Here is a 16609-nt window from a genome sequence, read left to right as displayed (position 1 = left end):
AGTGATATTTGTTGTAGTAGTAGTAGTAGAAGTTGTAGTTGTAGTAGAAGTATTATTAGCAGTAGAAGTATTAGTAGCATTTGAATAAGTACTAGTTGTAGCAGTAGTGATATTTGTAGTAGCAGTAGTAGTAGAAGTTGTAGTCGAAGTATTAGTAATTAGAAGAAGTAGTAGAAGTAGTAGTATCAGTAGTAGTAAGTAATAGCTGTAGTAGTGGTCGTAGTATTTAATATAACAGTAGTAGTAGTAGAAGAAGTAGTAGTACTAGTAGCAGTCGTACTAATAGCTGTAGTAGTATTAGTACTGGTAGTAGCAGGAATAGCAGTAGTAGCAGTTGTGGTATATGTAATAATAGTAGTGGTAGTGGTAGTATTATCAGTAGTGGTAGTAATAATATTGATGGTATCAGTAATAGCAGTAGTAATAGTAGCAACAGCAAAAGTTGCAGTAGAAGTAGTAGCAGTAGTAGTAGTAGTGATACTAGAAATATTAGTAGCAGTAGTAGTTGTCGCAGTATTCATAAGAGCATTCATTATTTCAACAAAAAAGCCTAATTTTGAGCTTAATGTTTAAATACAGTTAATCCATGAGGCTTTTATTTTGAAAGGGTGGGACTGGGTGGGGGAGAGAGGGGGAGAGGAGACATAATCTTAATGTTAGATAAACATAAACAGGTTATTAAATGACAGGCTTCATCACAAACATTTCAGTTAGAATTAATTTTGTGGGTCCTTTACTTTAAAATGGGGTGTGTGTGGGGGGGGGGGAGTCCTCTTAAAATCTCTAAGACCTGAATGACTGTATGAGAGAGAGACACAGACAGAGAGAGAGAGAGAGAGAGAGAGAGAGAGTGTGTGAGTGAGTGAGAGACTCTGATCTCTCTGGCAATCTTTCTCATTTGGAGATTGTCCTATGTTTTATCATTTACAGCTTACATGACTGTTGTCCTGCTCTGCCATGTCTTTCCTCGTCTCTCCCTCTTGTGTCGCGGTGTGTGTAAATGTCACTCGAATCAGGAAACTTATCAGAATACCCATATTTGATTGGCTGAGCTGCATCACGTATATCTCTAAATCATGTGTGTGCGGCTTTTATTTTAAAATGGGGGGGGGGTCCTCTAAAAGTCTCTAAGACCTGAATGAATGTATGAGAGACACACAGAGAGAGAGAGAGAGAGAGAGAGAGAGAGAGAGAGAGAGAGAGAAGTGCATGTGTGTCTGTGAGTCTGTGTGTTTACCAATATCACTAATTAGCTTAATCAGAAACACCTGTGTCCTTGCAGCCTTTTCATGGAGATAAAACAGGGAAACACCTCTCAAACAAATCCTCAAAACTCACATAACCGTAGCTCCTATTGCTCCGATATTAATAAATGAGAGGAAGGATGAGTTGAAGAACAGATCCTGTAAAAATTGTGTCTGTAGTGTAAAAAATGTGGCTGAAATGGCGATCTAGAAATGGGGTACCGTGTTCGTGGAAGATGTTTTTGAAGCAAAATTTAACATTGGTCTCTATGGAGCAGAAAGTTGGTTTTCCTCTCAATTACAGGCTTCTGTGCCAAATGTGTAAATCTGTGGGATTCCGCAGTCATTTGTCTACAACAAGGACAAGATTAGCTACTTTTACATCCAGAAATTATGCATGAAGAGTGAAGATTGTGGACACAGTGGCAAAAGACAAATCTTTTTTTCACAAGAATCTCAAGCTGCTCTTCACTCTAGCGGTGGCATCACGCACTCTAAGCTGCGCAATACACACCCATTATAAAGTCATAAAAGGGCTGAAAAAGTCATAAAAGTTAAAATGGGACAGTTCAAAAAGTATAAAAGATATCAAAAAGCTGAATAATGCAGCAATAGATCAGGGTTTTCGAAACATTTTAAAGTTGAAATGGTGTCTGTAGCTGAAAATATGAGGAAGTAGAAGGATTTGAAAGTTGAAGAAGTTTAAGAGGATTTAAAAATATTCTCCATAGACATCCCATTCAAAAAAAAGTTGCAAAAAGCTTAATAATTCAAAAAGTTTAAAGGTTAGAAATATTAAAAGTCATAGCACACGTGTCCTTAAGGACCTGAACATTTTGATAGTTGAACGGTTTCTGTAGCTTAAAAAATGAAGAAGAAGAAGCGTTTCAAAAAACAGGGGACGGAAGAAATAGTTGAAGAATAAAGAATAGGATAACAATAGTTGGAATGCTTAACAGCATTCCAACAATAAATAGAATTGAATTAAATCAGGACGCACTGATGGCTACCGTCTCCATTTCTTGACACTGATGACAATGACCATGCCAACAAGTGGACTATTCAAGTTGCTGTGACCAATTCTTAATCTACTCTTATACTATAGTTTCCGTACTTCTTACCCCTCCTGCTTTATCTTTCATTAAAGTATCTTCCTTTTGTCGCAGTATCCCAATACTGTTGCCACTGTTTGCTCACTTCCCTCCAAACTATTCGTTTCCCCTCTGATTATGTAAGTTTTATATGTATTTCAACATATTCCTTCCTGACTGCCTATAATTCCCTATTGGTGACAGTGATCATGATACAACGCTGCCCTCTAGTGGATCTTGAGTTTGTGATCATTATTATGATCAGTTGTTCTTCCTGTGGAGGTGTGCACATCTGCAGCTGTCTGCACAACTGGCAGAAACGCTCTCTCTGTTAGACAACATTATTCAGCGTGCACATTTCTTCACACCTTTTTGTTTACTTTGCACTTTGTTTGAACAAATGCAGCTGTTTTCGTTAAACTTGATGAACCCATAAACTTGATGTTTTGCATTGATGTTTTTGTAAATGTTTTGTTTGATGTTTTGTCAGTTTTTGTATCCTGGTCGTGAAGAAACAAAAAGGTATTTTGGCTGTTGGAATAACAAGTGAAGGATCAACCACTTTCTGTTATCACTCCTGTTTGTGCTGGGTCAAACTAATCACACATCACAGCTTGTTACTCCATTATTTTGCCCACAGACATGGAAGCTATATTGCCGGGACCTGAAGTGTTTTGTTGTTTAAACCTCTTTGCCATGTTTTCATATTTTGTTCTCTTACACCCCCTCATTTTCCACGTGTTCTATGAGTTTATATATTGGTGATGAATTTCCAGCAGATGTTCAAAAACACTTCATTAGTCACAGTTTAACATCACAAGTCAGCATCACAGCTGTTTTAATGTTACACATGTGAGTCTCTCTGCTCTTCTATATGTACTAATAGCAAGTTTGACTACAAACTCACTTTTTTTTCTTTTTTATGTTGCATTTATTCCTGTCACAATGCAAAGTGGTGAATTCCGCACACTGTCAACCCAAAATGCATGAAAGAAGCTACATTTCAGTCGTACATATTTATCGTACAGCCCAAATCTGCATGGCTCAACTAAATATCAAGGGTGACAATGTGGTTTATGACAGTGACTGCAGCAAAATGTTGCACAGGAAAACCACAAAGGTAGTGTGGGTATGACTTTTTTTACAAGAAAATTTGCACAAATAATCTGTTTTCGTGAAGGTTGGCTGTTTTGTGATCCTAACATTGTAAAACTTTAAGGCTTCACAAATAAATCAAACTAACAATGACGATGCATCTCAACTGAAGAAATGTCTTCTTTGTAAAAATGTAGGTATGACAATGTAAACCCAGAGACGATATAAACTTGTCAAGTTTCTGTAAGTCACTGTTTAGACTCTGTTTAGTTATCCCTCTGATATTGGTTGGTGTATTAGGCCATTGTGGGCAATGCTGCAAATCAATGAACTGTTTAAAATTCCTGTTTACCAATATTGCAATATAAAATTACAAGTTACTGTCAACCAAGGCTGGGCAAAGGAATGGAGACCACACATGAGATGTGAGTAAGACTAAATGCACAGAAACAACCCCATCTTGTCTAAGCTCAGATGAACCTTGGCATCTGTAAGACCACGAATGGACACACAATTATAACCTGATTCCAGTGGTCATATAAAGGTACATACATGAAACTTCACCTCTGCATTCAAACCGTCCTAAGCATTAAGGAAGCAGGTTGCTGCTGTGAAACTTGGGTTTCAGTGTCTCGCTCAAACAGCAAAAACCATGTTGAACAATGTAAAAGACAATCGTGTGCGTCACGACCAGCTCCCTCACAACATGAGGAACACGTTCAAACAAAAATCTTTGATTTGAGCCTTATGCAACACAAAACCGTACTAAACGTGCATTAACAGAAACAAAAAGGTTTAAAGATTACATTCTGGAGTCTCCCCCACTAACTGGATGAGTGCTAGTCTTCAGGTGTTGTTATCGGGACCTAAAGGGAGAAACCCCCGGTAATCTCACGGGCAGCTTGAAACCAAAAGCCATATTCTAGAATGGATTTCGTCAGAGATTGTGAGCCGTATCCTCGTTCCTTCTGTTAATGAGAACGCTTGTAAACAAACAGACTTCACGTGTGAGGACTGAAACATTTCAGTGCATCATGAGATGCTGTAACTGTCGGTGCCGCCATGGATGTAGGGCCTTTAATGCATTTGGGTTCTGATGTTTGTGACATACTAACCTACAATGTGGTTACACCACTTTCAGTCAAACCAGAAGAAGGAAGGAGATGTTCAAATGGAAGGGTATACAAAGCCATTTCTGCAGGTGTTCAAGGTTTTGATATTTCCTTATCAACATCCCGAATAATTCATATATCTTCCACAAATAGCTTATTCAATTTATGTTGTTGTGAGCGATGTATCTCACCACCATCATGACAGGAAGTGGAAGATAATGCAACACTGAATCTTGTCAAATTAGCACACTGATTACAACTGGCTGTGTAAAATGATGGTTGCTTTTCAGCAGGATGGGATTATAGAAACTAGCATGTGGAAATGATTTTTTTAAAGTATTTTTGTTCTTTCAGTTCCTCAATTAACCTATCTCCATGGTTTCACAGTTGTTCTAGAAAACATTCTAAATTTAGGGAAATGCTCACAACCTACATTGAACACACCTTGTAAAAACACACATTATTTTACTTAAGTTTATCACACTTTATCTCGGTTTTTCACAAACTTATAGTATAGATAGTATCGACAAAAGCCATTTAAAAATGTGAAAGAAGTGGTGCAGCGTTGTTTTCCTGTCTAACATTTCCTTAGCTAAAACAGGAAAAGCATATGACAGTGTTTTGAAGGAAAGCATCTTAGAATCAACCTCACAGTACTGCTGTACATGCTTCTTAGTGTTTCTTGTGTGGATCTCAAAAGGAAACACTTCAGTGTCTAAAACCACATTGAGGCAAACAACTTTCCCACATCTTATTTATGCTTTCAAATAAATAAATCATCCCTTTCCAAACATCTGAAAACAGTAATGTCACATGAGATTTTTGGGACGTATGATTTAACCCGACAAGTCCAATACGCTACATTTCACAAGTCAGCCTGTCACTGCAAGAACTGCATAAACCCTGCAAGAACCAAAAGAGGAAAGAAAAGGTGTGAAACAAACAGGAAAAAGCTCGGGGCCTTTTAAAGAGATGGGCGAGAGGAAACAGACACTCGAAACCCGGTGCTGCCGCAGGTGTCTTATTTGCATGCTGGTGAAACTCCAAATGAACAACACAGAGAAAAAAAAAAGTTGAGATAAAAATCTTGAGGTTTTGGAGTCAACTGCAGTTATGATATGGCTGGTGAAAAAGATTCATGGTGAGATTTTACACTGATATGTGATATATAAATAGTATCAAGCCCATTAAAGGAGCAATGTGGAGTTATTTTCACATGCACTGCTTTGAGTTTATCTTTGCAGTTTAACAAATGTGCAATTCCTTCCCGATAAAACATTTGCATAGTAAATACTTAAAATCCAGCATTGCGTGGTCCAGATTAGGAACCAGTCATCCTGATAGACGACACTTCTCACCACGTGTATGCTGATCAACCAGAGGAGTTCAACAGAGTGGTGGAAAAGATATGCAACTCCGTTAACTGACGGCCAGTGTGTGTGTGTGTGTATGCGTGTGTGTGTATGTGTTTGTAAGTGCAATTTTGTGCGTAAAAGGACTGAAAGTATAAAGACAATTCATGACTGTTTTAGCACTACAACCATGTGCATGTGGAACATGACGGATGGCTTGGCGTTATATCAAGACATCCAGTAGCTCAACATGAGTTTGGATATTGTATTTGTTTCCGAGTCCTGTTCTCATAGTAACAGGTTGCTGATATTATTGTTGCCAAGTTCATCAGTGAGTACGAACTCGAGAGCTTCTTCTTCCTCGTCTTTGCTGGCACGTTGCAGCATATCCTGGCATCAGAGGAATAGTGTGACACTATCAGTAGCACTGTGTAACGCATCACCTGCGTACATCTGCGTCCTCGTGTATGTGCACGAAATGCGCAAAACACTAACAAAAAGACAAAAAACAGCTCAATAGGCCTACTAGAAGTCTAGAACTCGTCAGGATAGACACATTAACCAACATGAAGAAGTACATTCATTACTTTTCATTATTATTTTGTATTTGTTTAGATGTTCAGACAAGAACAAACCTCAGTTGTCTCTGAAAATTGGTGTGTGAGTTAATAACGGTGAACAGCATGACCTCTGGAAACTCATTTCACTGCTGTTTGTATGTACGATTTTCAGTTGTCTCTGGAAATGCAACATTAGATCTATCAAAGTTGCATTTAAGTACTTGAATCTGTATTTTATATAATAGCATATGTTTTTTTTAAAGGTTTAATTTAATTTGTATTGCAGAGTCTTGTTTTAGGTGCATCATTACAGTATGATCATCCTTGTATACTGCTCAATTACTACATCGGCTTTTAACTTGGCTAAACACTAACGTCCTCTTTGAATATGTCTACTTTCTGTGTTAGTGTTACTACGGTATAGTGGCAGTTTCATATATTGTCTGCTGTGACCTTACTTGTGTCTCCTTTGCCATTGTCATTGTGAATAGATGACAAACCTGGGGGTGAATAAAGTTATCTAATCCAAATGTGGAATTCAGAAATATAATCAATAGCTTCAACATCTCAATTGAATGTTACATTGATTACATTCTACATATGACCATGCCAGCGTATCTGTGGGTATAAATTCATAGAAATGTTATTCACTTTTTATGGAAAGTGTACCAGTCTACTCACATGTGGTTTTTTTTAGATACTTGTTTCTTTGAAGAGAACATCAAAAATACTAAAAGTGTGGTTGAAATCAAAAATAATTCCAAGAATCAAAACAACAGTTCCCCTGAGTTCCCCTATAACATGACACCCCCTGCAGGGTTTTGTTCCTCCTCATATGCGTAACAGTTTCATACGTGGTTAGATGTACAGCTTTTTATCTGGGCTGCCCCTTTGGTAGCTCTATACGTGGTGCTTTTGGTGACACTGATCATTTCAGCTGTGTGCCCTTGTTAACCTGCTCACAGAGGAGAAAACAATATCAAAAGATCACACATTGGTAAGTTATTGCCATAGCCTAATTATTCAGATGATGCATATATATATATATATATGCATAAATTACATGTCATTATTCATTATTTGATCAATGCATTTCAACTGCTTTTGTACTTCTCACCTGTTTTGTCTATGTGATCTTTGCCTAGTTAACTAATTACCGATAAACATGAATTAAATCTTATTTATAGTATTATATTATATACTAGAAAATGCATTTCCTGCTGAAAATGCGTTGGAATGCTGAAAGCTGAAATGAATCTCAAAAACATTGCTGAAAATAGATATCCAATTAAAAAAAATTGCAAAAAGCTTAATAATTCAAAAAGTTGAAAGATTACAAATATGAAGTCATATGTAGCTGAAAGTATGAGAAGAAGGCTTTGAAAGTTGAAGAAGTTTAACAGGATTTGAAGATTTTCTCCATAGAGATCCCATTCAAAAGAAAATTGCAAATAGCTTAATATTTCAAAGAATTTAAAGATTACAAATATGAAAATTCATATCACCCCTCCCCCCCCCCCCAGCCCCACCCTTTCAAAAATAAAAGGCCAATGCTTTAACTGTATTTAAACAAGCTCAAAATTAGGCTTTTTTGTTAAAAAAAATGAATGCTCTTACTAATACTGCGACAACTACTATTGCTGCTGCTAATATAGTATTACTACTACTGCTACTGCTACTACTACTATAACTTTTGCTGTTGCTACTATTACTACTACTGCTACTGCCATTACTGCTACCATAAATATTATTACTACCACTACTGCTATTACTACCACTACTACTATTACTTATACTACAACTGCTATTCATGCTACTAAAATTAGGAATACTACTACAGCTATTAGTACGACTGCTACGAGTACTACTACTGCTAGTAGTAGTACTACTACTACTACTGCTACTTCTTCTACTGCCATTACTATTACTACTACTACTTCTACTACTGTTATATTAAATACTATGACCAATACTACAGCTATTACTATGACTACTGATACTACTTCTTCTACTACTTCTTCTAATTACTAATACTTCTACTACTAATAATACTTCTACTACAACAAATATCACCACTGATGAAATTTTTTAAGCCACAGAAACCATTTGAATATCAAAATGTTCAGCTCTTTCAGGAGAGGGGTGATATGACTTTTCATATTTGTAATCTTTAAACGTTTTGAATTATTAAGCTTTTTGCATTTTTTTTTTATTTTTTATTTTTTAAATTGGATATCTATTTTCAGCAATGTTTTTGCAATTAATTTCAGATTTCAGCATTCCAACGCATTTTCAGCAGGAAATGCATTTTCTAGTTATATTAGTTCACAGTAAGAGACTGCAGTATGTCAGACTGTGATGCGATTTGTGGCGTGACAATGTGCCGTTAACGTTACGGTGCCAGTCAGTATAAAGTTGCAGCATTTGAGTCATTCATCATCACCAAATGATAATTTATGCAACAAGTTACAGATTAAAGCACTTTTCATCCACATACTTATTTGTATTTCATTATTTTTGTTTCATGTCCATGTTATTCTTGTGTCATGCCATTTTGGTTATTTGGTACATTGTGATGAATATTTTAGTGCATCAAGACTCTTGCGGAAAACTCTGAAACTGAAATTGCACGTTTCCTCTCCTCATGTGCATGACTTTCCCTTCCCCAATCGGCTCAAAGCAATTCTGAACAGTAATATGACTCAGGTGGTCATAATTTCCTCCAGCTTAACAGGGTACTCAGATCATGTTGATTGGCAGAAAGTCATAAAGTTGATCAGGTATCATACCATAAAACCTCACAGAACTTGGTATTGTTACACCACGGTCAAGAAATGATGCGGTGCTTACATTTAACAAGAACGGCAAAAAGGGTCTTTAGCCTTCAAAGTATTGACTCTAATGCACCCCAAAAGGTTGTGAGCAGAGATACAACTTGTCCAGAATACTTCAGGATTATGTCTAATAGACAGACTACAAACCAGTTACTCAAAGACCAAAAACTTATTTTGCTCAAAATGCATATGGTGACTTATCCTCTTTTGTTTGACATAATTGATTGGTGTGTGTGTGTGCGTTTTGAATCGTTATCTTACTTTGATGTGGTCTGATCTGTCTTGTTTGTTCCTTTATTGTATTACACAGAGCATTTTAAATGAACTTCAAAAATGTGCAGATAATTCAGATACAGACAATAGATAGATGGATAAATGTGTAAACAGCCCCACCGTGTGGTGCTCAGACCGAATTCATGTATAGAGTTCTTCTTCTTTTTGTGCAGAGTTCACTGATGGACGGGGTGTTTACACTGACCGGAGGAGACCTCATTGGCCTTTTCGATGATGAGTTGTACTCCAATGACTCTTATGATGAATACGATTGCTGTGAGGACATGTGCGACTCGAACAAGGGTGGGCATTTTGAGTCGGTGTTCATCCCAGCTGTGTACTCTGTGGCGTTTGTTGTGGGCATCCTGGGGAATGGAGTGCTGCTGGGAGTTCTGGTTCAGAGCAGGAGGACCTGGAGTGTAACGGACACCTTCATCCTCCACCTTGGTGTGGCAGATGTCCTGCTGCTGGTGACTCTGCCCCTCTGGGCTGCGCAGTCCGCTCAAGATCATGGATGGACCTTCGGCACTCCTCTCTGTAAGATCACCGGAGCTGTTTTTACGGTAAGAGGAGTGCAACAGCAAAGATGCACTAACTCTGCACTAGAGTGCATGATAGTAAATCATGGTTGCAAAGAGATTTTTCACTTGTGTCGGATTTCTTTGTATCCTCAGATCAACTTCTACTGTGGAATCTTTCTGCTGGCCTGCATCAGTCTGGACCGCTACCTGTCCATCGTCCACGCTACCCAGATGTACTCCCGCAAGAAGCCCTGGGTCGTTCAGGTCAGCTGCTTAGCAGTGTGGATCCTCTCCCTGCTCCTTTCTATCCCTGACTGGGTCTTTTTGGAAGCTGTGAATGAGAATAGAACAAGCAAAAAAATGCAGTGTGTACGCAACTACCTCCGCTTTGCTTCTGAGGCAGTAGGTGACTGGCGACTGGCATCACGTCTGCTCTTCCACATGGTGGGCTTCCTGCTGCCTTCAGTCATCCTGATCTTCTGCTACTCCTGCATCCTGCACCGGCTGCGGTGCGGCTCCCAGGGCCTCCAAAAGCAGAAAGCTTTCAGGGTCATCGTGGCAGTAGTGGCCGTTTTCTTTCTCTGCTGGACGCCATACAACATCACACTCATGGTGGATACACTTCATTCCGGCAACAGCAGCGAGACCTGCGGGGTCAGAACGTCTCTTGAAACAGCCAAGATAATCACCTCCTCCGTGGGTTTCCTCCACTGCAGCCTCAATCCCATCCTCTATGCCTTTGTGGGTGTGAAGTTCCGGCGTCAGCTCCTGGACATCCTGAGATCTCTGGGCTGCAAGCTGAAGACAAGCGTCAAACTGCAATCTGTTACCAGCAGGAGAAGCTCCATTTGGTCCGAGTCTGCTGACACCTCCAACTCCATTGCTATTTAGAAGAGAGACACAACGTATTAACAAGCACATGTACAAAACTGACCAAGCTGACAAAATTACGGAAAGGTCCCATATGGTAAAGAAAACTGTGCCTTTAAACGAGCAATCAGGATTTGATTTGATTGTATACAATATAGAGCACTCCAAAGTTTTAAGCATAAACCTTGTAAATCCCAGTTTCTTTCCGGTTGCAGTGGATGTGAATGACAACAGCTGACACGAAGTAAACATGGACACAAACATGGACGCAATTCCGTTGTCAAACGTGCTTAAACAGCGTGTTTCAGCGTAAATACAGGTGCTTTTGTTAATTGTCTGTGTCATATAACCTGTTACATGCTATGTTTTCTTTCAGTGTCCTATAGTTCACAGTATTAGTAGCTAAACTTGAACATCGTCAACATGAACATGACTAAAATCATTTTGTCTGTCTGGGACTTGAGGTCAAACACCTGTACTTGTAGGAAGCAGATCTATTTTTCTTGTTGTAGAAGTAACTTCCATTTTCTGAGTGCAAGGCTACATTGCTACATAGCATGTATATACTTCAGTGAGTATTATTACTAAGGCTATATATCCTGCTTTGAAATATATCTTATACCACAATTATAGGTTACTGTATGTTGTATTTTATTTTTGTACATGGATTGTTCAAATACAGAATCAAATATACAGAATTTTTTTTAAATCAGAAACCAGTATATTTTTGACATTACAGTACAGCTTGACAGGACCCCTCAAAGGACAATTATTTTAGAAAGAATTTAATAAAATTTACAGAAAATAAAATTGAACAGATAAATGAATGAATAAATACATTGTTTTAAATACCTAGAAAATATTCAAGTTTAGTTTTTGGGTAGTCAAAAATGCTATCCAACACCCATGTGATTTATCCCTAAAAACATTTGTTATTTGTGAGATTTTTACTTAATAATTAACAGAAACTGGTGTTTTCACATTTTTCCTATACAGCTAGTAAAGAAGTTATCAAATCAGTCAAGTAAATACTGTATACCGTGTAACAAATGATAGAGGATAGGTTGCAGCATGAATTTCACAATTTAAACTTTAGAAGTTAGATTGTGCAACGGCCCTTTTTGTATTCTCTGTTCTTTCTGCATGTATTGAGTATTTAAGATATTTTAATGTCCTAACTTCCCTAAAAATGTTCTCTATGCTTATGATATAGTCAGGATACAGGTGATTACGTAGAAAACAAGTTGACTGTGAACCATCACGTAGGGGTTTACAGTGGAAATAGCTTACATCTCTTTGACAGGAAACTAAAGTCACAAAAAGCCACCACACATCCTCAAACACGTTGCCTATGCAAAAAAAGACAAAAAAAAGATAGATGAGCAAAGGGAAATGCTGTAACTTGTGGCAGACTATGTTTTCCATCACAGCGCGTCTCATTCATAATTTACATGAGCAGCAAACATTTCACAACAGCAGGCTGGTGGCACTGGTGTTAAAAAGAGAGCATCCCTTTAAGTTTGATTCCAGTAGTATAGATACCCTGTTATTACTCTACTGGTTCAGTCACTGAGGTAGAGAACAAAGCCAGCGAAGGGTTCGTAAACTCTTCCGCAGTCTTCCAGAGTTAACAGCTTGACTGCACGTTCATTCAAACACATCAAGCGCTGTGTGGGATGTGGTCAACATGCATTTGTCTTGTTTTCAGTCATCGAGTCACGATGCTCAATTCTTTTTAACTTTTGTACTTAGACGAATAAAAAGCCTTGAATTGTGGACGGACTCAACTCCCTTTACTGTGGACGGTACAACAAAGGTCGTGTTTGTCTACTAATAACAGGTTTATTCATTAAATAAAAGTCCTGATAAGTTTGGTGAGAAGCTCTAGCTGACACAGGAAATAACACTTCAATCTGAGGCAATACTCAGTAATGCTATATACTTGACATGTTGCTGCTGCCACAGATGAAAGCCGCATTTCTAACATTAAGACCATAGTTTTCAGGCTTTGGCTCTCGACAAACTGAAACACCATAAGAAAGAGGAAGGAACATAGGCGGTCTGAGAGGAGGGAAGGTGTTTTCTTTTCTTGTGTGACCTTATTTTACACAGACTTTCTAAAAGCACACCCAAGTGTGAAAGACCACTTTATTTCAGGTCATATTTATATTAACATTATCTTGCCTTGAGCGCAGAAATCAAGCGTGCCTAGCAGGCTATAACCTGACCCAACAACGTGGAGGTGAAACCACAAATGTCGTGCTCAACACAACGTGCACCGTGATCTTTAGAATAAGATCTCGTCTTCTCCAACTGGTCTTCTTTCTTCCATTTGCCACCTACACCCCTTTTCCAGACAACTGTGCTCACGCATAAAGCATGCCACTGTTCTCACTCCGCCAAACAAACAGACAAGTCTCTAGATGAGAGTAAACTGAGAGCTATGAAAGAGCTTCAGTATTGAGGTCTTTCTTCCCCTCTTCCTCCTCCTCTTCTGTCACCTGACTGATGACATCACCACCTGTTTGTGTCATCCGCTGTCCTACAGTCCCCACACATCCATGTTGCAACAAAGAACTCAAAAAGAAATAAGGCTGTGGGATTCGCCAACAGGAAATTCCCTCACTGCACTGTGGTCACACACACAGTCACTGGACAATCGTGGAATCCACAGTCTTTACTGCCTGAAGATGACATAAGAAGTGAATCAGTTGTGTCATCCAACAAACTGTAACAAACTCTGTCGGTCTACTTGATGGAGGATCACAATAACACTGACTGAAGAATTATCTTGTATTGTTATTTACAAGAGCTTCTCTATTACCTTATTCCATTCCAAGAATTTTAAGCATTATGGCACATATATGACGTTAAAGCTTTATGATTCTTTAACAGCTTAAACACTGTTCACCGACACTTATATAAAACAGTACAATAATAATAATAATAATAATAATAATACCACCAATAATACACAATAAAAATACAGATATTTACAATTGAATAAAAAAAACTCATGATTTAGGGTAACAAGCTAAAATGCAACAGTGATTTCAAAATACAACCATGACGTGGCACGGAAACCTTCACATTGAAGTGCAATTTCTAAGAGTAATTTTCTAAAAATATCTATTTCTCATCATAAGGTCCTCCAGCCCTTGAACCCATGACACGACTTCACCCTAAATTCCCCTCAGGGGTGGAGCATCATTCTGATCCCTTCTGAGTCACAGGAGGGCATTTCTGTCCAATAATCAGCACTGAGTTTACGGCACCTGATGATCTGTACTTATCATCTGTTGCAGCGCTTCCCCTTCGGGATTTTGGTCGGGCAGGGCCTCCTTGCCAACACCCAAGCCCCACAGCGAGCTCTCAGATTCAACTTTAGCATGTCTAAACATGGCCAGTGTCTGTTTCCTGACGTTTCTACATAGGCCGAAATAGAGCAGAGGCCTGAGGCAGGCGTGCATGCAGCCCAAAGCAGAAGTGACCGCCAGAGCTGTGTTCAGGGAACTTTCAGGCTGATCTGGCTGCTTCGAGCGGCTTCTGAAGGTGTCCACAATGAGTGTGATGTTGTACGGCAGCCAGCAGAGAAAGAAGACCACTACCAGGGGCAGGATGAAGGTGACGGCCCTCTGCTTCCGGAGGCCGTCAGAGCCGCGCCACAGCTGCAGCAGGACACGGGAGCAGCAGAAGATCAGGGTGGCTGCAGGCAGCAGGAAACCCAGCGTGTGGTGGAGAACGCGTGACACCAGCTGCCAATCAGTTGCTGACTGGGAGTAGCTGTGAGCACACAGGGTTTTCCCCTGGTCCGGATCTTTCCTCGCCACCAGGAAAACACAGTCGGGGATGGTGAGGATAAGGGAGGCGATCCAGACTAACAGGCAGCTCATGTGAGCTAACCTGGGGTTCTTCTGGGAGAACAGCTGGGTGGCGTGGAAGATGGACAAGTGGTGATCCAGACTGATGCAAACCAGCAGAAAGATGCCACAGTAGAAGTTGATCTAGGAAAAAGAAGAGGAAAACTTGAGCTGTGATCTAGTGTAAGATGGAAACTTCCAGCCAGGTTTCACTTCTCCTCTACTCTGATCCCCTCCTCTTGCCTCCTCCTAGAAATGCTGAAATGTGGACGTGACCGGGGAGTGTACTTGCTCAATAAGAGTCTTAAGTACAATGACCCTTGGTTGAGAGGGAAATAATGGCCGACAGCCAAACACAACATTCTCACAGCTTCACTTCCCAGACGCTGCCTGTACTACACACACCACATGGTACTTACATTAAAAACAGCTCCACTGATCTTGCAGAGAAAGCCCCATCCATACTGTTGAACCGCCTGTACCGCCCAGAAGGGCAGCGTCACCAGCAGCAGGATGTCCGCAACACACAGGTGGAGGATGAAGGTGTCCGATATGCTCCAGGATCGCCTCTTCTTAGCCAGAATGGCCAGGAGTAGTCCGTTTCCAAGCAGCCCTACAATCGACTCCAAGAAGTACAGCACCGGGGTCAACATCGCTTTACTGGCCCCTGGCTCGATGTCCTCTTCATACTCATAGCTGTCATTGTAGTCATAGGTGCCGTTCTGGCGAAATAATCCATCAAGCACCACAATCATGTTCATCTACTGTGGAGGCAATGAGAGAGAAATCTAAAATGCTGCAGAGCCTCAGAGGACAGATGTCGAAACACACCAGTTTATATACTCCTCCTTCTGTGTGTATGTGTGTGTGTGAGACAGTCAGCTGTGTCTCAGAGAGAGAGTTGAGTCCTGAAAATTCTCCCTTTGGGAAGTCCGATTTAAACAAGCCTCAACCCACTCAGAACTCACATGGTGTGATGATGTCACTATATGAGGCAACAGTGGAGTTGGTTTAAACGGAAAGCACAGTTCTCCCTGGTCACGCACACACTACCTATGAAGCTATTGTATGCACAGTGGCTGTGAACTCTAGTCACTCTGTTTTTACTGTTGATGAAGATAGACACGCGAACACGTATGCCACGAAACCAGAAGTACTGGTGTAAGATACGACACGTCAAAGACGCTCGCGCAAATAGACATGAAGTGCTCCACAGCAAAGGTCAGCTGCGAAACTGAAACTAAAGAAAGAAACAGCCGGTGAAGGCTTGAATATCTGAACCGCAAACATTGGCTACCACTGACATTATGTATCATGTCTCTAGGCTACATATAAACTGCAACATATACTTGCTTATTATGAGAGAACACTTGCCAATGACTAAAGTAAGAATTAGAGGGGAATAGATGCGGGGGAATCATCGATTACAACAGCACCCCGGGTAGAGGAACAAACGAATCAGACGATTGAGCAAAGCTGCGACCTCACAAGCTGTTTTACAACACGGATACACTTCGCGGAACAAACAGTGATTTCACAGCCTACAGTATAAACTCAGAAGGAACTTACGTGCACTTTAATTGCGTTCTCACCGGATTGTTGTGGTTAATCAAATGTCACTTCGTCTCGCACATTGCATACTCTACAACGCTACCAACACACACAAAGAAACTGAGGCGCTCGATTTTGTTTTTCAAAATAAAACGTGTATCGGAAATCCCTGCAGCGTGAGCTGATACAAATACTAAATAAAATAAGCTGAGAGGCTGAGAATTAGACAGTGTGCTTGTGTTTGTA

The 16609-nt window shown here is 39.8% G+C and overlaps 2 protein-coding genes across 4 annotated transcripts; one reads left to right on the top strand and one right to left on the bottom strand.

Annotated features, from left to right (window-relative positions):
• Positions 1-7305: 7305 nt before the first annotated feature.
• cxcr3.1 (chemokine (C-X-C motif) receptor 3, tandem duplicate 1) lies at positions 7306-12760 on the top strand. Of its 3 annotated transcripts, none has more exons than XM_031853545.1 (3): positions 7306-7451; positions 9735-10124; positions 10236-12760. In XM_031853545.1, the coding sequence occupies exons 2-3, from the start codon at positions 9744-9746 to the stop codon at positions 10971-10973; spliced, it is 1119 nt and encodes a 372-aa protein (XP_031709405.1). In that variant the 5' UTR covers positions 7306-7451; positions 9735-9743; the 3' UTR covers positions 10974-12760. The 3 variants fall into 3 exon arrangements, with proteins under 3 accessions (XP_031709405.1, XP_031709406.1, XP_031709404.1); XM_031853546.1 differs by having other exon boundaries at positions 9713-10124; XM_031853544.1 differs by lacking the exon at positions 7306-7451 and having other exon boundaries at positions 8736-10124.
• On the bottom strand, positions 11580-16447 carry LOC116386939 (C-X-C chemokine receptor type 3-like). The gene is made up of 3 exons (XM_031853548.1): positions 16382-16447; positions 15232-15576; positions 11580-14956 (listed from the first exon to the last, which is right to left on the bottom strand). The coding sequence occupies exons 2-3, from the start codon at positions 15571-15573 to the stop codon at positions 14219-14221; spliced, it is 1080 nt and encodes a 359-aa protein (XP_031709408.1). The 5' UTR covers positions 15574-15576; positions 16382-16447; the 3' UTR covers positions 11580-14218.
• Positions 16448-16609: the final 162 nt, after the last annotated feature.

This window comes from Anarrhichthys ocellatus, unplaced genomic scaffold (genome assembly GCF_004355925.1).
Source record: "Anarrhichthys ocellatus isolate YVR2014 unplaced genomic scaffold, GSC_Weel_1.0 scaffold13, whole genome shotgun sequence".
In the NCBI taxonomy this organism is placed as follows: Eukaryota; Metazoa; Chordata; class Actinopteri; order Perciformes; family Anarhichadidae; genus Anarrhichthys; species Anarrhichthys ocellatus.
Note: the sequence above shows the minus strand (reverse complement) of the source record. Positions and strands in the feature narration are given on the sequence as shown.